Source organism: Pyrus communis, chromosome 15, assembly GCF_041283825.1.
Source record: "Pyrus communis isolate YQ-2024b chromosome 15, ASM4128382v1, whole genome shotgun sequence".
Taxonomy (NCBI): Eukaryota; Viridiplantae; Streptophyta; class Magnoliopsida; order Rosales; family Rosaceae; genus Pyrus; species Pyrus communis.
The window spans coordinates 1,167,484-1,189,554 of NC_142579.1; the positions used below are offsets into that span (position 1 = coordinate 1,167,484).

A 22,071-nucleotide genomic window follows, 5' to 3' on the forward strand; every position below is an offset into this window, starting at 1 on the left:
CAGTATAATTCAAATGTTAATGCAAAATTACAACAGCATCATCACTCTGGTACATCATTAATGTTGCATGTCCATTCACCCACACAACTCGAGGTAATTCTTCATATCTCTATGCAATCTGATTCATCTACAGACAATGGGTTATCTACACACTCTATGACAACCAGATTAAAGAGTGGTACTATGCCTAGAAAGAATTATGCAACATTACTTGCATCTTGTCCTAAACTAAATTCTCTTCAATTAACTGAGGATGAACCATTTGTTAGGGGCTTTTCCTTTCTGTCTGAGATTGTTAATGCTTCAGAGCCCTCATCGTTTAGAAAAGCTGCAACATTGCCTCAATGGCAGGCAGCAATGCAAGAGGAATATGATTCACTTAGAGAACAAGGAACTTGGACTTTGGTACCACCTCCAAAAGATAGGGCAATAGTTGGGGGTAAATGGGTATACAAGGTTAAAAAGAATCCAGGTGGGAGTATTGCAAGATGTAAGGCACGATTACGGGCTCAAAGGTTCTCACATGAGCATGATATTGATTATTTAGACACTTTTAGCCCCGTGGTAAGGCATACAACTGTTCAAATGATTCTAGCTTTGGCAGGAATAAAGCATTGGGATCTTAGACAACTTGATATCAAAAATGCATTTCTACATGGTGATTTACAAAAGGAGGTGTTTATGAAACAACCTAAGGGATTTGTAGATGCATCTCATCCTACATATGTGTGCAAGTTAATTAAATCCTTGTATGGATTAAAGCAAGCCCCATGGGCATGGAATTCTAAGTTCACTAGTTATTTGACAGCTCTACAGTTTGTTGCTTCATCATCTAATACAAGTTTATTTGTTAAAACAGATGGCCTAGATATGACAATTCTATTACTTTATGTGGATGACATCATTCTCACAGATAAACTTCATCATCTGCTGTGTTTGAGCTTAAAGATATAGACAAACTAACCTATTTCTTGGGATTGCAAGTTCACTACAAAACCAGCGGGGACATATTTGTGAATCAGTCCAAATACATTAAAGATTTGATTCACAAGGCAGGAATGGATTCTTGTAAACCTGCAACAACTCCATGTAAGCCACATCAGCAGTTACTTGATGCAGAATGTACTGTTTTGACCGATCCCACACTGTATAGAAGCCTGGTTGGTTCATTGCAGTATTTGACCTTCACAAGGTTGGATATTGCATATGCAGTTAACTTAGTCTGTCAGTTTATCTCTTCACCAACAGAAGTACATTTTGCATTTGTCAAACGAATACTGCGATATCTTCAGGGTACAATTCACCATGGCGTTCTATATTCCTCAGACATGGTGCTTGATCTTAATGCATTTTTAGACTCGGATTGGGCAGCTGATCTCAATACTAGACGATCAGTTACTGGTTATGTTGTACTCTTGGGAAACAATCTGATATCTTGGCAGTCAAAATGACAGAATTCAGTTTCCAGAAGCTCTACAGAAGTTGAGTATAAAGCATTAGCTCACACTATAGCGAATGTTGCTTGGGTGCGAAATATTTTGAAAGATTTAGGTGTTGGTTTGCTTACACCTCCAGTTATTCACTGTGATAACATGTGGGCCATAGCTTTGAGTGCCAATCCGGTCTTCCATTCAAGAATTAAACACTTGGACATGGACTATCACTTTGTTCGAGAACGAGTTCAAAAAGGTGATTTGGAAGTGGTATACATTCCTACTGATGAGCAAACTGCTGACATTTTAACAAAAGGACTTCACAGCCCTACGTTCATTCGACACTGTTACAATCTCAAGCTTGGGAATCCTAGCTGAGATTGAGAGGGGATGTTGGGATGACACATCAGCCAGCCACATCAGCACAGCCATGTCAGCAGTGTTTGTTAGAATTGTTAGAAGGTTGTTAAAAAATTAGTTAGCCTTGTAGCTGACTGACTTGGGATATAAAAGAACATATTGTAATTCATTTTGTGTGTTCTGAAGATAATACAAAGATTAGATTCTTCCCTCTCTCACTCTTTGTCTCTCTCTCTCTTTCTTTCTCTCGAACATTCATCTGTCTCTGCTTACTTCTCTGTAATCTTAGTACTTCATTTCAATTCCTTTGGTTTGGTTATCAAGTAAATCACGACAACCTTACATGAATGTGTTATGCCAACTTGGATCCTTATTTGACTAGTCATAACCGGCCACAAATTCAACTATATATATAAGAACTGAAATTTAAACCCACATTCATAAATCAAACAAGTGAGGCACATATCAACATAATTAGCTAAACATCCCTTATGACATAAGCCACACATTTAAGTTGTTCCTCCCATTAATCAATTATATCTTATATTGAATGCGAGAAACAAATACCATAACTAGATGCATATAATCATAAAAAAAACAAGTTATTGCGCCTTACACTTAATCATACTATATGACAATGAATATGTTAAGCCAAATTCGTTTAGCAAGTATAACTGCATGTCAATTCTTTCAATCATTACTTCCAAATAGTATGTACCAAACAACCGAAAAGGCTATTGTCTTTACAAGAACTTAACCAAATAGTATTAACCATGTATGGTACGAGTGTTAAAACATGAGAATACTGTCATGCATACAAATTCGAAAACAACCGTGGAACAATTATAGGATTGAAAACTGGACAATCCTAATAAAATCTAGAATATTTCAATCATTCATCTTTTTTTCACAAACTCGACTTTAAAATTCTAGGGAGAAACTTAAAACACTAACTTGAAAGAATCCATAAATTATGCTCAATTAATAAAGTACTCGAATATGGCATGTAGGAAAGATGAACCATCTTTATGCGAAATAGGCTCAACCATGTACTTCTCCTTATCGTGGAAATCGTATTGGAATCCTGCGCAATAATATGTTAGTTGACCAAAGTTTTCTGCACACTCAACACTCCTTCGTACTCGAACTAATGGGGAATTCATATATGTTTCTCTGTGTTGTGAGTAGAGACCTTAGCCTTGTATTTGTATGCACTTAACCCTGATGAATCTTCCCGTAATAATATCATTAGGAATCCTTGCAGTCCAAGAATAATCGATACACCAAATCTCATTCCAAATAGGATAGAATTATGAGCCCTTATTCCCTAAGGAAATTCAAAACATATTAACTTTATTTGGGGTATAAGCTATTACTATTAACTAAATCCTAATCTTATTTATTTTCCAAACAATCCTTAAATTAACTGTGTAGATCTATTAACTGTTGGATTATGATCCTATGTCCAACTATATTAACCTTGGTTGAGGTCCCGTTAGCCTCAATTGATTGCCATTAAATGATGCTTATATGTTCTAGACCTTGCGTTCTTGCCAGAGCCACAGAGTTTAAAATGTCAATCTTAAATCTGGTCCATCGAATGCAGAAGATGGACAAAAACAAAAACAACTCAACCCACTACTGTTAATGTTGGTGCTAATGAAGAAGCATCTGAAGGTCCTCAGGCTAGACCCAGTAGTTTATGACACGATACGAAAATAACGTGTTTTGGGTCAACACGATAACTAATCGGGTCATTATCGGGTGACGGGTATACATGCGGGTAACCGGTTTCGACCCGTTAAGAAAAAAATTATTATAATAATTTTAAAGTTTAATTACTAAAAGATTTATTATAAAATACAATAGCCATATTAATATATACAATATATTCTATATTAAATATATAGTTTTGTATTATTATTCTATATAAGTTGAAAAAAAAAGTTTTAGTCGTTATTTATTTTTATTATGAGAGTTCCTTATTATTATTACTAGGATAAATTTTACTTAACATGTTGTTGTCCAAAATTAAAATAAACTAGTATAGTATTTGTATAGAAGTGTAAAAAATGAAAAAAAAAGTTATACAATCATTTATAGTGACAAGCTTTACAACTTTTATGAAGAGGTCAGCTTCGAAATCCAACACTATAATCCATAAACCTCAAATTTATATTTAACCGTCTATTGTAATTTACGTTTTATTTTTCTTATTGAATTTCATTTTTAAAATTTTCTTTTTTGAAAACATGATCATCTGGCGGATGTAAGAAGATGAACGGTTCAAATCTTTGATATCACGTTTCGATATTTACGGTTAACTGAAAAATGAGTCGATGTCATATATTTTGTAGAAACTTTATAAACATCAAGCAATATTTTCACTAACCATAAAAATCTTAACACAATATCAACGATCCAAACCATTCATCTTCATGCATCCTCTAATAGATCATGTTTTCAAAAATGAAAATCCGAAAAAACAAAATTTGATGAGAAAAATGAAGCGTAAATGTAAATAACAATCAACGGTTAAATTTTGATCTATGATTTATATGATTATAGTGACGAATTTCGAAGTTAAGCTTTCATGAACGTTGTAAAGCTTGTCATTACGAGTGTATATATATTTTTTTCTATATTTTTTATACTTCTACATTAATTAAAAAACAATTAAAGACTCTACTTAAATAACAGCCGTAAAATAAATAAAAATAAATCTATATCGTTGTATCACTTATATTATTAAAACTTTTCTGGATGAAAAAACCCCTTCTCTATTCCATTATTATCCAATTTAACTATTTGATCAAAACTAAAGCGCTAATTCCTTTCGAGAAAAGAGGGTTCAGCGTGCGTGCGAAAGGCGCCGCGTGCGCAACAAGGCATGTGGAGGTCTCAAGTCCTAACGACGACCGACGACGAGCAACGGCGAGCTGCACTCACTGAGAAACGGCGACCACCGGTGACCTGAGCTTCTCCAGTGGTGACCAAGGAGGGGCTGCGCGACAAGGCCAGAATAAGTTTCAGTCCCAACGACGACCAACGGTGAAGCGGCAGTGAGCTTCTCTAACTAAGCAATGATGAACACTGGTGAGTGTAGGAGAGATTCTTGACTGCTGCTGCGTGACTGCCCGAGCTTATCCAACGGTGACTAACGGCGGGGCTCTGTCGTAATACCAGGTACGTGTGGGTTTTTGCTGGATATCTGGGATATACAATGGCGAAGACTGGGGAAAAAATTGATGGTGTCGGATCTACAAGCGGAGGAGACTGAGACCAACCCTGTGGGGTCTCCAAAGTTTTGTTTAGGTTTGATTAGCCTCTCCGCCCCTATTTCCAATTCCATGTTCTCTCAGAAGCCCACATACTCTTAACCCCTTCCCTTCTTCTCTGCCATTAGTTGTTAAGCAATCTTTTGCAGGTTTCAATATCATATTTTAATCATGTTATTAGCATTGTTCTACAGGGTCCTTTGCAGGTTTCAATATCATATTTTAATCATGTTATTGATATTAAATGTGATAATGAAGCTTTATAATCAGTGTAATGTATTATCTAATAATATGATGTTGATTTTGTCATCGGAGTTTCTTAGAAAGCTCGCAGGTTGGTTACTTTTCTGACTAGGGGATTTACTTTTATTTGTATTTTTTAGGAAATTGCAGAAACCTCACATTGAGATTTGGTTCTTACCTCAGGATTGAAGACTGAATTATTGTAAGTTTGTTTTATTTTTCTTTTGTTTTGGCAAGCGAAATCTCAATTATGCTCCACTATTGTTTTATAGTATTTTTGTTGATTTTGGTACACTCTGTAAAATGAGCTCTTTATCTTTGTTTGTTATAATTTTAACTACTCTAATTGATATGCCCAAGTTACAAATAAGGATTATTAGGGAAAAAAATTAGTTGTATAATTCCAGGAAAGGTGTAAATGAGAAGGGAAAAGAATAATAGTAGGATGTGACAATATGATATGTATATATTTATTTAGTATTATGTTTTTTATTTGATTATTTATTGGTTTAAAATATATTTTCCTTAACGGGTAAAGGGTCGGGTCATATTAACTGTTAATATTATTGGGTCGATTTACTCGTTTATTTTAATGGGTGTTACACAACACGGCCCGTTAAGATATCAGGTATGACACGAAAACGACATGAACATAGAAAACACAACAGGAATGTCAGGTCTACCTCAGGGATGTTCCCTGTATGATGATTTGCTTATTGTTTTTATCACTTTCTATTAATTATATGCACAGTTGATTATATACTATTGTATTGTGTATGTAATTATTGGAATGGAAAGTGAACAAAGTAGTCAACCAAAAGTAAGTAGAAGGGTTTGGAAACAATATGAAGAAGATGCATTGTTGTCCATACTTAAGGAGGCAGTTGCTAAGAATTTATGATATGATAATGGTTGTTTCAAACCCGGAACAATGGCTCAGTTTGAAACAGCTATTAATTTGAAATGTAATGACTGTAGTTGTGTTTTGTGAACCTTCTTTTCTGTTATTGGAAAATATTTTGAATTTGATGTATGAAATTTATTATTTTTCTTTGTTATTTGAAAATTTTTGTGGTTTTCAATACGTATAAATATGAGAAAAGTTCATCAAACAAACAAAGATTTGTCAAATTTTTTTCCTTCCATTTTCTTATCCGGTTCAGTACCAAACACAGTATAAATAATACGATGATGTGAGCCTAAAATAACCAAAGCTAAGGCCATCTCCCACCAAGCTGATCAAAAGGTTATAAATCAAAACATAACTCGTTTTTGACACAAAATTCATTTCCAATAGAAGGCTAGGCTAAAAATATTTGAGACCCACATGGCCAAAATATAGTCTTTGCTGTGCTTTGCAACTCCAACTTTTGACCCAAATGTATTGACATGGATTGGAATTTTTTTTAGATGGTGTGGATTTGATTTAAATTACCAAGCCAATAGTACATAACGGGCCTGTTTTAAAATACATAATTGTATTGAGATACATACATTGCAAATTAAAATGATATAAATTATAAAGTATTAAACATACTAAAAACATAGTGAACAATCATATAATAAATGTTCATTGAAGTATTCAAAAGTCCCTTCCATTTCATTAAAAAAATGAAATGCAAAATAAAAATTATTATTATTTTTTTTTCAAACAATACTTGACTACTTAAAGATGAGTAGAAAGCTTATAAGGTGATTTATAATTTAAATGATTCTAATTATAAACACAAAATTCTATAAATTGACAATGAATAATTTTAAAAAAATTTAAATAAGAATTCCTACTCATATTTTAAGTAGTTAAGTATTATTCTTTTTTGACCACCTCCATAGCCTAGGCGGGCGCGTATCTACTTCTCACCACTACTATAAATAGAACGATGATGAGAAACAAAGCGGTGAATCCCAAAACTATAAGATTCTTCTTCTTCCCGTTCTGCAACCACACCTTCCTCCTCATCTGAGTTTCCAGCTGCCTGCAATCTTGTGCCTGCATCGCCAAACCAATCAGTAACACAGCATACATAAGAAAGCGAATCCTACAAATCTTCCAGCTAAGAAAGCAAGGGCGGAAGCAGCACCATTGAAGGACTGCGATCTCGATCTCGATCTCGGTCTTGATCAGAATTGGCGGTGGTTGCGGGCGGTGCGGCGTCAGAGGAACGGTTTGAGGGGGAGAGACTGGAGAGGAAATGGTGCTGGTGGCGCTTTTGATCTTCGGTTTGTCCTTGACGGCGTTGGAGGGCTAATTGCTTGCGATCGAGGACTGGAGGATCCAAAAAAACCGAACTGGATTGTTTGACACGTGACTCTATTCCAACTGGGTACTTTGCCACATTCAAATGGGTACCCTCTAAAACATGGACCGAAATCTCTTCAACAATTTTTTGAATAAATTTATATTCATGCCTACAAGTTTAAAAGCATAAAAAAGAATATTATTATAATTAAACTGAAGAAATTCGTGGATGTTACATGTAATCAATATTTCAAGTGACAACTCTACTTAAGAAAAAGAAAGTCAAACATTTGGATTAAATTAATAATATTAGACCATGCTAGAAGAAACATTTGAATATTCTACGTCATAAAAAAAAAAATTATTTTTTTATGACAAAATTACTCCTGAACTATTTTATGCATTCATTTCAGCTGGTTTTGAACTTTTTTATTTGGGGGGTCATTTGTGTCCCATTCTTTTTGGTGAAGCCCATGACCTCAAATTGGTTGTTGGCATTATATATTAAGTATAGATGAATGGCATTTAGCTATGTGTTGATGAATTTTATAGGCTGAACATGATTCACTATTAGCATTACCGATATTGTCTCAATTTAATCTCCTACTAGTCGGTATTAGATTTTACCACAAAAATTCTCGCTAATATTAACAGTGCAAACTCTCATATATTTGTTGTATATTATTTTGTCATATTACTGATGTGGGATCATATTCTTCAATATGTGTTTGCTTCATATACTAATAATGAATAACTTAAACAAGTTTTCCTATAATATTGTGATGGAATAATATCAAAATATTATGAAAAATGCTAAGGTTAATATTTCAAAAGTGAGATTCTCCATGAACTTTTTGCCACCTGATTTTTGCTATAATGTTTTATAATGTTGGCAAATGAACTAACACTAAACTATGAGGTGTGAGAGAGCTCATGGAAAGTTCCACTTTGAGAGGGTCTCCTTAGCATTTCTCAAATGTTATATATTTATGTTAGTCTTTTTAACTAAAATAGTTGCTAAAATTGTTATAACTCTTCATTTTGATCACCAAAATTTAAAATTGATAGAAGTGGTTCATGAGAGTGTCCATCATCAATCATTTTGATCATTCTGTGAAAAATCTCAGTTAAACTGAAGAAACCCCCAATTCAAGTGGAGTGATTGATTTGACAAAAATACACTCAATTTAACAAAGATTTTTTTTACGTAATAACCAAAATGATTGATGATGGACAATTTCAAGAACCACTTCTATCGATTTTAAATCTTAAGAACAAAATAAAGAATTATGCTCATCTCAGAAAAACCATTTTGACTAAAAAACCTTGATATTATGCTTATGAATTGAAGCACATAATAAGCTTATTTTACATTTGAATGATAGGTTTGCAAGTACATAGAGATCAGAAAAATACCCGTCGGCCAGGAATGACCAGCCAGACAAATTTGCTGCTTTTGTAAGAGTTTCTCTCCATCTCAACACCTTGTCCATGTTATCTTTGAGTTTGCTTTCATGGTCAGCAAGTGCCTTACCGAAACTCTCTCTTTGGTTCCTCACATCCGATGGATCCAACTTGTAAAAAACTGGAAAAACCATCTGCTGCAGTTGTTCTTTACAGTGAAAGATGTGAACGAGTTCATCTAAGCACCACTGCGAGGAAGCGTAGTTTTCGGAGAAGACAACAACAGAAATCCTCGAATCCTCAATTGCTTTGAGAAGCCCCAACGATATTTCCTCTCCTCTTTTAAGCGCCTCATCGTCCATGAAGGTTTTGATTCCCTTCTGAACCAAATTGTTGAACAGATGACCTACAAAATTGTAGCGGGTATCCTCTCCTCTAAAACTGAGGAAGACATCATATGTCCATGAATGGGTGTAAGAAGTAGACGAAGAGGAAGAGGAAGAGGCTCCTTCACTGGTCGTTGAATCCATGATCGTTCGATTACTAAAAAGGATGAGATGCTGAGAGATTAAATGTCAAAGACTGATCCACCTCGTGTGCTATGAACTTACGATAAGGCCTCTTTTCTCGACTTCACAATATGCAAAGCAGCTTCCTTGCCTTCCACGCTGACCTGAAGTCAAGGAAATTATAATAATGTGGCCGGCTTTCACAATATGCGCTTCCTTGACGTCTTTCACAATATGCGAAACTTTAGGAAAAAGATCAAATAAAAATTCATTGAAGCAATTGATAGAAAAAAAAAAAAAAAAAAAAAAAAGGAAAATTAAAAATAGCAGAAATCTCTATTTTTAAAGAGCTAAAAATTCGAAGAAATTTTAAACCCATAGAACCGTAGATCTTCCAGCTCTCAAAATGACATTAAGTTGTAGGAATTCAAAATTTTCAAGGAGGACCTTTTGAAGTTTTGTTGTGGGTTTGATTTCTGAAATAATTTGGGGTTGCCTTGCCTGTAAATGCAGATATTGGGCATGAGGCAGTGCTACATTGATAGGTTCTGCAAAATTGAAGGTAGAGAGAGGTTGTAAGGATTTAAAGAGATATTCGATTCATAAATAGCGAGTTTGATCCACATTATTATGCATTCAATTGTGTGGCTTAGCCTAATTTGGTTTTTATCATAGTCTTTACTGAACTATTATTTATAGTTGTTTTAATACAAGCGAATTACTTGCCAGGACTGGGCCGTGGGCAATTAGGGAAGTCAAGGATAAACTTACAAGTATTTTGGATCAACCGTTTTTCGAAGATCGATTGAGCAAAAGAAGGAGCTAATTGGAAGACTAAATAATTTTCTTGAGCAAGAGGAGCTATTTTGGAGACAGAACAAAAGAAAATTGGGTCAAACTTGGCAATTGTAACACCAAATATTTCCACCAAAATTCAAATAGAAGACAAAAGAGGAATTGGCTGCATAGTCTTATGGATGATGGTTTGGTATGGCATGAAGACCGTAAGGAAATGGAAGATGTGGTGGTATCCTATTTTTCCACCTTATTTACTTCCAATGGTGCTGTTAATTTCGAAGATATTTTATGTAATATCACACCTTCGGTAATAGAGGAGATGAACAACGACCTCGGGAGGCCTATCACGGATGAGAAGTGTGCAGTCTTCCACATGCATTCCACCAAAGCACCTGAACCCGATGGTATGTCTCCCGGGTTTTATCAAAAACACTGGGGGATTGTAGGTCTTGATGTGTGTAATGGAATCCGTGCTATGGTTTTATCAGGGCAAATCCTAAGGAAGTTGACATAACCTTATAAGCCTGTGTAATGTTCTTTATAAAATTATGACGAAGGTATTAACAAATAGACTGAAGCTAATTCTTCCCCATATCATATCTCCCACCCAGAATGCTTTTATTTCGGGGCGGTTGATTTCCGAATATTATTTAGTTGCCGCGGAAGTTGCTCATTATATGGATAAACGGGCCTCGGGGTTGAATGGGCTTATGGCATTGAAGGTGGACATTAGGTAATTCATCAACATGAATGAGCACGTTTATCAACATTTATGTAATAAACCAATTAACAACTTCCATGTCCTTTAGTTTCTAAAACTTTATCTACAAATTTAGTCTCCCTAGCATTACTCAAATTTGCAAACTAAATGATGTGTCACCAATAGGAAATAAGCACGTTTATCAACGTTTAAGTAATAATTCAATCATCAACTTTCAATTCATTTAGTTTTTAACATTTAGTCTAAAAATTTAGTCTCGCTAAAGTTGAATGGCGATCTGGTAGGGTATGTGCATCCCATAAGGGGAATTCGACAAGGGGATCCTTTATGCCCTTATTTATTTGTGCCGAGGGCCTCTCGGCTTTCCTTACGTAGGCAAAATCCAATGGGGATCTGCAAGGTATCAAGGTGTTTTGCCTAGCTCCGAGTATTCATCATTTGTTCTTTGCAAATGACAGCTTTCTTTTCGCTCGGGGTACGCTCAATGAGTGCCAGAATATTAGGAAGGTATTGCGTGCGTATGAATTAGCATCCGGACAAGCAGTGACCTTTGAAAAGAGTTGTGTCTCTTTTAGTCCCAATCTCACAAATTATGAAAGCAACTACTTGTTGACTGTCTTGGTGTGAGGAGAACGGACCTTCATGATAAGTATTTGGGATTACCAGTGCTAGTCAGGAAGTCGAAGAAGGAAACTTTTTCGTATGTGAAGATCGGCTTTGGAAAAAAACTACAGAGTTGGTGTGGTGGCTTATTGAGTTGCGTGGGACGAGAATTGTTCGTGAAAATAGTGGCACAAGCCTTGCCTATGTATTCTATGCAATGTTTTCTTCTTCCCAAATTCTTATGTGAAGAATTAAACATGATGATTGCAAAATTTTGGTAGAGTGGTGATCCGGGCAAGCAGAAAATCCATTGGCTTAATTGGCGTCACTTATGCAAGCCTAAACACGAAAGAGGTCTTGGTTTAAGGGATTTCTATGCTTTTAACCTTGCCTTATTGTCGAAACAAGGATGGCGTTTCTCTCAACAACCTGACTTTTTTGCCTATTATGTTTTCAAACCCGCTACTTTCCTATAACCGACTTTCTGGGTGCTCAGGTCAATGCCATTGGATCGTACGTTTGGAAGAGTATTGTTGCTGAGCGGCCGGTGATACATAAAGGGCATCGGTGGCAGCTGGGTGATATGAAGAATATCAGAATTTGGCAACATAATTGGTTGCCAAGAAACTCCTACTTTCGAATGTGAGTCCACCGTTGGAGTACTAGGATTCTGAGGCCACAGTGGATAATCTCTTCCTTGCTGACTTGTGACAATGAGATTTTGAGCTGCTGCATGATATATTTTCTGAGGAGGAAATGGAACTAATTGTCAACCTTCCCCTCAGTATGCGTTCGGTTGTGGATTGTCGAATTTGGCATTATGACCGCAGTGGGAAGTTCTAAGTCCGAAGTGCCTACCATGTGGCACGTGGAGTCATTCCTTCAGTTGGGGATGGCGCATGTGCTTCTTCTTATTCGTCTGATGATGGAAGGGAAAAGCTATGGAAGAAATTATGGAATGCATGTGTTTCCGGGAAGGTCAAGATTTGTGTTTGGCGTGCATGTTTGGACTCTCTTCCCATAAGATCGAACCTTACAAAGAGGTGAGTGGCTGTGGATAATTTATGTGGTTTTTGTGGTTCACATGGTGAATCGACAGAACATTTACTAAGGTATTGCAGCATGGCGAAGGTGGTTTAGTTTGGTGGTTTGGAACTCAGGCTTGAGGATGGCAACACTCAACAACTTATGCAATGGTTACTACAAATTGATATGCACTTTCCACCTCGGTCTTTGATTTTTGTTTGATGACCTTACGGATGCTGTGGAAGAATAGAAATGATGCTATTTGACATGGATCTTTTTTTTTTCGCCACAGGAGATGGTGTTTCTAGCAGAGCGTTGGCTGCAGAAGTATCAAAAATGGCATAATCTGTTGCGAGGAAGTCAAACCGTACCCCCAGAAGTGGAGAAAACTTGATGTAGATTGGGTTAAATGTAACTTTGATGGGGCATGGATTCAACAAGGTTTACGGGGCCGCTTTGGTGTTGTTCTTCGGGATCACTTGGGGGAGTTCATCGCTGCTGCTGCTGGTACCATTGGAAGGACACACTCTGCTTTCCACGCTGAGCTCTTTGCTGCCCGTCAAGCTGTTTTGTTGGCCCAGGCTTATTGCCCAGTTGGTAAGAGTGTAGTATTCGAAGGAGACTCAATTATGGTATTGGCTGCCATGAAGGGTCAGGATGAAGATTGTTCACCTTTTGGTCCTATTATCAACGACCTTTGCTATTTACTCAAAACCTTGCCTCAGTTGTTGTTAAACCACGTTCAACAGGAAAGTAGCTCGGCAGCGCATCGCCTTGCTCGAGTGAGAATTGGCAGTAATCAACAATGTATGTGGTTTGAAGAACCTCTGATTTGCTTAGGGATATTTTGCCTATGTATTGTCATTTGAGGATAGGTTTTCTTGTTGTGCAGGACACTTTTTTTTCTTTGACCGAGTTGAAAACTTTGACAAGGTTTTATCGAGGTCCATAATGCATACTATCTTCAGTTTGTATGTTTTTTGATTTGCTCAATGAATATCATACTTTCTTAAAAAAAAAATATATGTATATATATATACAAGTGAATTACTACTTTTAACTTACACTAGGACCTGGAAGGACCGGGAAGGAAAAAGTTTAAACCCAAGACAAAATAGATAGTTGAAAATGGAGGCCCAACAGTAATAATTAGGCGGGCGATACATACACACAAGGCATTGGCATGTTTTAGGAAAAATCCCGAATTCAAATTTACAACTTTGACCACTCTTCCACATAACCAGACTTTCCATTTTAGTGGTGATTAGTCATTTTACCTTTCTCAACAATTAAGCATAACCACCATATGCATGAAGAAGTCAAGAGCTTGTGAAGTCATTTAAATCTCTAGTCCTTATGAAGTCATTCTAAATGATAAAGAGGTCAAGAGCTTCGTGGCAATTGAAATGATAAGGAGACTCAATTATATGGCTTAGCGCAATTTAGTTTTTATCACAAGTAACTAATGAACTATTATATGCAAGGGCACACAAAAATATGTTTAGAAATACATATATATATATATATATATATATATATGCGCGCGCGCGCCCCCGCGCGCGCATATCATCAGGTGTCACCAAGGCACAAAGCGATCCATAAGCAAACACACAGTGTCCTCTGAACGCGAAGAAGAGTCCAAGTCCCTCTGGGTCTGAACCATCCTGCAGCTGTTCTCCTTTCGTGCTTCCTTCAACTCTCGTTGTTCTTGCTGCTGTTGTTCGGCGAGTTCGGCTTGTTCGGCTTTCGATGACAACACCAATCGGTTCTTAGCACCTACCTTCTCTTTCAGTTTACTCAGCTCGCTCATCCATGCCTCTACCACTGCAGCCATACTTTTGAATTACTTGAATGCTTGAAATATGCTGCCTACTTTGCTGTATTGGTTTTCTGGTTTATTAAAGCTAATGAGGAGAGCTGGGTGTATGCCTCTAGGGTTTATATACAAGAAGAAGTCGTGGCCTTCCTGTGGTTTGGAAGAAAAATCACTGTGTGCCACGGCCGTTGGATATACGGTCGCACACAGGGTATAAATTTAGGGATATACGATGGGGGTGGAGACAGAGCGGAGACGTGGGGTATAGGGGTTCAACTAGTGAATGAAAAGCCAAAAGCCATCCCAGTGGGCGCACAGAACTTGCTGTCGATTAGATTGTGGGCGACTTCGCAATTGACATATTATTAAATGTGATTTTAGGAATCCTGAATTTGTAAATAAAACTTTAGAAACTAAATGATTGGAAGTTGATGACTGAATAATTATTTAAGCATTGATAAATGTGTTCATTCCTATTGGTAATACACCATTCAGTTTGTAAAATTTTGTTTCTCTAGCATTATCCTATTACTATTCATCAAGTCTTAGGTTTGATTTTCGTCAAAGATGAATTTGAAGTTTTGAACCACATTACTACTAGTTCATTGTTAGGCTAGTCCACTTCATTATCTCTTAGTGTAGAAAATATCGTTTGGTTAAAAAAAACAAAAAAAATTTCTTTTAGGGAAACTCTAATGGTTGGGGGTTAAAACCTAACTTTCTAGTTCAGAAAATTTATATTCTAACCCAAAAATAGATTTATTTTCCAGTGATTTTAGCTTAAAATTTTAGTTCGAAATTATTAAAAAAATGAATTTGGCCTAAATTTTTTTTCCGGTAACTTCTAAAAAAATTAAATGTCATATAGATTATTCTAATTTATTTTTATAAACATTTTAATCTAAAAATATTTAGATTCCAATATATTATGAAAAATAACTGAACCGCATGAAACATGAAAGTGATGGAACAACCATTCGTAAACACTACCACCTCCCTTTCGATTGGTGTTGGAGTTGGAAATGAACTTCTCAATGATTTTAACCCATAAGACCTTTTTATTTTGATTTGTATCGATGATACCATCTTCATTAATAGAAACTCATGCCAATCACGACACAATATCTTTATCATAAGATTTTTTTATTATTTTGAATTGTGCTGGTTCTCCACTGAAACTTCCAAGTTATTCCATGTATGAAACTCATGGAAAATATGTGCGTGAATTGATATGTGTACCACAAATGTTGTAAACAAAAGTGTATTGCCTGCTAATTTGTGTCCTTATTTTTATCTACTACACAGACAACACATGCTTCTTGTTTTTTTTCTTTTCTGTGGTAAATCAAACTTTGGGGGTTATTTTGATTAATTTTTGAAAGACAATGATCAAAACGTAAAACTAAAGAGTAAAGAGGGTGCAAGATGTAATTAACGTTTTCCAATTGTTGGTGGCACCAAATAATGGTTCCTGACGCGCACCGTATATAAGAATATACCTTCTCCTCTCGGTTCTCCTAAGAACAGAAGGCCCTCCGTCCTCCGTCCTCCGTCCTCCGTCACAGTCACAGTCGCAGTCACAGTAGAAAACTAATTCATCGGTCTACTTAATTCTGAGAAGAATGGAAGCTACGAAGCCATGGATAAACGCTTTCAGAGCAAAATCAAAGCAAGCCACGCTGCTTTGGCTCGAGGGCTTCCGAGAGGCCTGCTGCCTTCATCGCGTCCTCATCCTCTGCCACCGGTCTCTCTCCCTCTCTCTCCCCTCTCTCCTCTATCTCCAATAATTACTTCAATCGCACGCTTTAATTATTTTGATTAATTTCGGTTCAATTGCCTTTACTTTTTGTTTGGTTGCCGAGAAAACGGAACAAGCAAGAGAAGAAACTTCGCTTTGTTTTGCATAATTAACATATGATTTATTATCTTTAATTTTTTTTATGGCAGGTCGAGAAAGCTTATGATACGAACAGGACAGTGTTTTCTATTAAACGGCTTCATTTTCTTAGGAAGGTCACTCTCTCTCTCTTTCCCTCTGATGAGTCATGAAGACATTGCAATGACACAAGGATTGGCTATAAATCTGCGAGATTTCGTTGTGCTTTGCTCGTATTTTTCGACAGTTCAATTTTTTCTGTTGATTATGATGTTCTAGAGTAGTCGTATAGTATATTTTCATATACATCTTCCAATTTTTCTTGTTTTTTTGTGCCCCCTTCCGAGTGGTTTTTAGACCGTAGAAGTTCACGTTGATTGTTTTGGCGAAGTTTTTGGGTGCTCAATATAAGATGCAAATCGGGTTTTGTTCATCTTTCTGTGAGGTGTGAAAAATGTGAAGAACTACTTAAAATAACCACCTTTAAATGATTATATTAAGGTTGAGAAAGTTTGTAGCAATCCCTCTAAGTATTCTACAAAGATGAGCAACTAGTATTCAAATTTGGATCTTGCATTCTTTCGATTTCATCTGGTGAGGATGGAAAGATGTGAATTTAGGATGGACAAAGGGAAGAAAATTGAGGTTCCTTGTACTAAGATGGACTTAGGTCTAGGGAAAATAATTGTATGTGGAAGCTATGAATAATGTTGATCAAACTTCAAAGTAGAGGGATTAGAATGATAGAAGAAAAGGTGCGCTTTATCTAATTGTTTGTTACTCTGACACTTTAGTCTTTCATACTAAGAACAGCTTCAGAGAAGTTTGGTGTTCAATGCATTATACACCCATTGTTAATCGTCCCTTCTTTGATAATGGACTGTGGATAATCAAGTTTGGTATAATCAAGGGAATGGTGTTTTCAAGCAGTTTATGTTTTTTTCACCCGTTGGACCCACAAAATTTTAAAAATGCCTGATTGTTTTTTTAATTGAACATTGGACAAAAATCATTACAATAATCAACTACCTTCCTGTCCCAACTGTTGTGGAAATGACGTTTGGTATATTTTCTGATTCTAGAAGAACTACTCTAAACAAGAAAATTTAACAAACACTAAACAATAAAACATACTCAATTTGGATGGTAAATGATTAATTTTGGTTCTTAAGAAATTTTATAATGCTTTTAGGTAATGTTATTTTCTTTTATGATCCTGGTTGATTACTTGTCCACTTTACTCTCTCTTGTTTCACAACTTTTAATTCTTCTAGTAATCCCCTTTAGGGCTTATTTGACCCTCTGAGTTAGTTTCTTTGTGTTGCTGCATTCAAGAAATCAATATTTTAGCTTTCCTATGTTTTCCAAGACCACATTGGTGAAGAGAGTGCTTTTGACATCAAAGTGAACTAGACTGAATGAACTTGATTAACATGTTGATATAGCCAATTTCTTTTGCCTAATATTATTGAGGTTTAAATGAATCAGTTAAATTAATGATTTTATAGTTTGGCTCAACTTTTCTATCTATGTAGGCCTAGTTATTTCTTTTCCTGCTGAAGTTGGACTCTTATTTCTTTTACTCTCGATGCTGTCAAGCTTTTAGATGCTTATATCTGGTTATCTTAGTTTCCATTTCCCAGTATTACCTCTACATAGACATCACATAACGTAGAAGCTACATATAAAAGTGCTTTCAGTGTTTTGCTGGACAAAGTGCATTCTAAATCTGCATGCGTTAGTATTGACATTCAAATTCCTTATTCTGTCTCTTTGCAGTATAATTATCCTTAACTCAGTCATCATCCCAACTCTACACTGGATATTACCTGATAGATGCCCAGAATATAGTTCTCAAGAACTCTGCTCATTTGTTGGTACATTGAAATTTTATTCCGTCTTGCGGCATGGACTCGTACAACTCTTTTATGTAAGTATGCAGCCAATTTAAGATCCTCACTTTGTGCATGGATGGCATTCTATTGAATATTTCTTAGTGGCAAAATGGATGAATATGCATTTTTTGTGTAATGTTTTGCCTCATTAAGTTTTGTAATCTTCGTGATATGGCTAAAGAAAGTGTATGCGTCATGTAATATTGGATGTTTAATTCTCTTGTTTTTGATTATTGTACTGGTATGTAATCTTGGTTTGTTTGTTATCTTACAAAATATTTCTTTATCACTATAGATGCCTGAATTACTGAAGGGATTCAATTCCTTTCTCAATTCACGGAATACATAATTTTCATTTATTTATTTTTGCTTTGCAGGTAACTTGGTTCTACCCACTGTACGTATTCAGCATTATCCTGAGCAACCTCTGGTACTACCAAATTATCCCCTTTTGGTTAATTGTTTTACCCCTACGTTATTTACTTGATTCTGTTTCAATTACCATAGGTATGAACTGAGCACAGGTAAGGTATACATCTATTTCTTGCAATGCAGAATGTTTAAAGTTCTGGAGGTCACTATGATCCTTTAGTGGTTATCAGGATTGGAGTGACAATAGTTTTTAATGTATGATATGTTGTTTAAAGTTCTGCATGTCTTGACATTTCCACTTCCCGATGTCTTTCTTTTTCCAATTTCTACTATGTGATTATCCAAATCTACAATTTTATTTTAACTAAAGGTACAATGACATTGCTAAGTATGGATTTTCTGCAATGGGGAGATCCACGCCAACCACATTGGATCCTGTCAGACAAAATGATGTTGGTTTGGAAAGACCTGCTGGCGTAGAAGGGTAATTAACTTATTCTTAAATAGAGCTTAAGTTTTTTATTATTGTTATTGTTTTATATATTTATTATTTCAGACATTTCTTGTTGAATAGATATTTATGTATCTCATGAGTTGTGTATGCATCTGTTTAATCTGCAGGGTCATGATTGGTATAGGAGAGCAGGTGTATTCAGTACTTCTTTTGACCTGTTTCTTCCTAGAGGTATAGATATCTTTTATTCTTTATTTATTTGGGTGTATGGATTCATAAAGGGAGGAACAGGATTTAGTTTTCATACTTATTAGACTTAGAGAACAATAGAGAGAGAGGAGTTTATATTCAAATTGCAATATGCTCCATGGCTTATGTGCCACTTTTTGGATGACAGAATTGATGGCTTCTGCAGGTATATGTGACTGGATATATACCATATGTGGGGAAGGCAGTAAATTTTCTGCTTCTGTCCTGGATGTATGCCTATTACTGTTTCGAGTACGTGGTGCATATACCTTTTTGGCTTAATCTAATTGCCTAGATAAGTGTGTGCTAATGCTCCTTTTGAACTCTTTTAGGTACAAATGGAATTTTTCTGAAGTTCGTCTTGAAAAAAGGCTGGATTTCTTTGAATCTAATTGGGCATTTTTTGCTGGTTTTGGTAAATATACTTCCATTCTGGGGTCATTTTTCAGTTCATACTTCATATGCATTTTTTCCCCTTCAAGTGAACGATTGTTTATCATGTACAGTTTCCTGGGCCACATTATACGCTGATTATTTCCACATGGAAAACTATACACCGATATAGATCTTCACTTAGAATTTTACTTTTGCAGCTACCTCATGACCCATGCTTGTGTAATCATAATTACCAAAGCTGACACCTTTATCATGTGCCTTCACTTTTTTGTATGCGGTCAGTTCTGTTTTCACGTATTTGCAAATCAACATGTGATCAACTGTATTCTATGCTTGATTTTGTTGGGTTTGAAAGAAAAAAAGGGATAATGGTTAAAGTACTAATTGTGTATTAATTTTTGGTAAATTAGGTTGCAAGCAAGACTAAAAGCAAAATAAATAAATAAAAACCGAGCACAAAGACAGTTATCTAATGGTGCCTCAAATTCCCTCTTGAAGTGCAATATTCTGACTTCAAGAGCATATCACATGGGAATATGTTCTAGATGTTTTTAGGTGCATAAACACATTTGTTTACATGTTTGGAGTTATTAACGTCCTCAATGGTTGTGCAGGGAGCCCTTGCGTTCTGCCTGTACTCTTTTTCTCACCTCTTGTGAGCTATGGATTTATGGCAATACTCTTTCCGTTGGTATACTTTTCTTTTTATTTTGTTAGCAATTGACTCTTTACATAAAAGTTGACTGTGTTCTTGTTATTCACATATGTCGTAACCGTAGATGTTTCCAGTTTGTTTTGACAGCAACAGGTTCAGAGGCTGAGCAAGTTATTTCTTCTCAAAGGACAAAATGGGGAGGTGCTGGTTTGCGAAAGCTTCCAATATTTAATGCTGCAGATAAATTATCGTAAGCCCCTCATTGAATATGAAACTATGATCTCTGTGCTTAAAATGTGTTAATTCAAACTTGATTAAAAAAATAAAAATCCTAATTTCGTTATCATATATTGGATGGATATTGGAACATTTTCTGTTGAGCATATGCATTGAACTCCAAAAAATACAAACAGTTTGTCACCTTTAATGTGTCATGAGGCAGTGTTTGACATTTGTAGGACAGACTCAGTTATGCTTAAACCACGAAATGGGGGGGGGTGTAGGTCCTCAAACTTAAAAACTGCTATTGTGATGAAATTATTGACAATATGTTCAATATTATATGGTTGGTCCTGAATTTGAGGAAGTAGCATTATTTGAGTTCTTATAGGGTCATGGAAAGCGACATTTCTATCCATTTTGACGCTCGATTGATCCTGTACAGGATGCGGGTTTTGTCTCTGTTTCCCCTGGAATCTCAGGAATTGCTTCAAAAAAAGAAAGACCGCTAAGAAGTTTGGCTTAAAGTTTCTATATGGCCATAAAGTTTCTATTGTGCTCTCATATGTATGAGATGGTCCTAGTTCTTGAATTTTCCATTCAATCAACGAAGTCATCGATGCGTTGCGTTGCAGTTTTTATCTTATTGATATGATAATAATTTCTTAAGTCATATGTGGTGTTTGGTGCCATCGGATGATCCATCTCCACGCAAATTTGTACATGATTTAAATGCAATGCTATTGCATCAAGATCGAGCCTCATTGGAAGTGTTTGACCGTTTCGTTCTGTATATTGTACATAGAAAGTAGATGTCGACCGAAGTTTATCAAATGTACAGAAATGGTATTTCATCAAAGACCAATTTCAGTGGTCAAATTTGATCAACATATTATGCAAACATGTCTCAGAAGTACTGCTACAACTTCTTTTGTTACAACATGTCGCTTTCACAATTTGTTTATCGTGATTTCACCCGTTGTTATGGAACTTTCATATGCAGTGCCCAATGGTAGGATTTGAGTTTTGATCCTATATTTAGGGTAGTTCTATTCACACACTCCTGTCAATTTCTCGCCGCCGGATTGAATGAATTCATGGTAAAACAAGGGTTTGTAGGAGTTAAAAATAAGTGTGAATAGTATTATCCTAAATATAGGTTCCTCCACTCAAGTTCCCAATGAACAAATTTGATAATTTTATCATTATTGCTTTCATATGAGTATTATAGTGTCATACCAGCTATGGTGGGGAGGGAAGAACTAAACTCGGAGCTTCAGGTGCAAGGTTAAATGATCTTATAGCCTATTAAAACTACAAGCCTCTTGCTTTGGTTAATATAGCTTAAATTGTGGAGATGAGTCGAACTTGAGTGCACAAATGAGGGCAAACTCGATTACCAATGTTATTTTTATAGTATTAATTTTGAAATATTCATTTTTTTTTATTACAAAACAATATTATAACTCTGATCGTGTTAAGGGAAGTGAGGAGGATTTAAACTCGAGATAAACTGGGTTGAAAA

The 22,071-nt window shown here is 35.8% G+C and overlaps 2 protein-coding genes across 2 annotated transcripts; one reads left to right on the forward strand and one right to left on the reverse strand.

Moving 5' to 3' along the window:
- Window positions 1–7,145: 7,145 nt before the first annotated feature.
- LOC137728200 (disease resistance protein RPV1-like) lies at window positions 7,146–9,540 on the reverse strand. Its single transcript, XM_088686728.1, has 3 exons — window positions 8,970–9,540; window positions 7,396–7,723; window positions 7,146–7,304 (listed from the first exon to the last, which is right to left on the reverse strand). Exons 1-3 carry the CDS (start codon window positions 9,485–9,487, stop codon window positions 7,149–7,151), a joined length of 1,002 nt encoding a protein of 333 aa, XP_088542854.1. The 5' UTR covers window positions 9,488–9,540; the 3' UTR covers window positions 7,146–7,148.
- Window positions 9,541–15,834: 6,294 nt separating this feature from the next.
- Window positions 15,835–21,447, forward strand: LOC137743280 (etoposide-induced protein). The gene is made up of 11 exons (XM_068483152.2): window positions 15,835–16,174; window positions 16,378–16,443; window positions 18,086–18,236; window positions 18,579–18,631; window positions 18,944–19,057; window positions 19,195–19,258; window positions 19,443–19,528; window positions 19,609–19,691; window positions 20,287–20,363; window positions 20,462–20,577; window positions 20,992–21,447. Exons 1-11 carry the CDS (start codon window positions 16,053–16,055, stop codon window positions 21,056–21,058), a joined length of 999 nt encoding a protein of 332 aa, XP_068339253.2. The 5' UTR covers window positions 15,835–16,052; the 3' UTR covers window positions 21,059–21,447.
- Window positions 21,448–22,071: the final 624 nt, after the last annotated feature.

Bases quoted from the DNA above. Each gene is read 5' to 3' on its own strand.
- LOC137728200 (XM_088686728.1), bottom strand. From the start codon at position 9,487: ATGGATTCAACGACCAGTGAAGGAGCCTCTTCCTCTTCCTCTTCGTCT. The intron at 7,724-8,969 runs GTATTTTTCTGA...TTAAACTTGTAG, and splicing joins TGGTCATTCCTGGCCGACGG to GCATGAATATAAATTTATTC. The intron at 7,305-7,395 runs GTGCTGCTTCCG...TTGGCGATGCAG, and splicing joins GAGATCGCAGTCCTTCAATG to GCACAAGATTGCAGGCAGCT.
- LOC137743280 (XM_068483152.2), top strand. From the start codon at position 16,053: ATGGAAGCTACGAAGCCATGGATAAACGCTTTCAGAGCAAAATCAAAG. The intron at 16,444-18,085 runs GTCACTCTCTCT...GTCTCTTTGCAG, and splicing joins GGCTTCATTTTCTTAGGAAG to TATAATTATCCTTAACTCAG. The intron at 19,058-19,194 runs GTAATTAACTTA...TTTAATCTGCAG, and splicing joins AGACCTGCTGGCGTAGAAGG to GGTCATGATTGGTATAGGAG.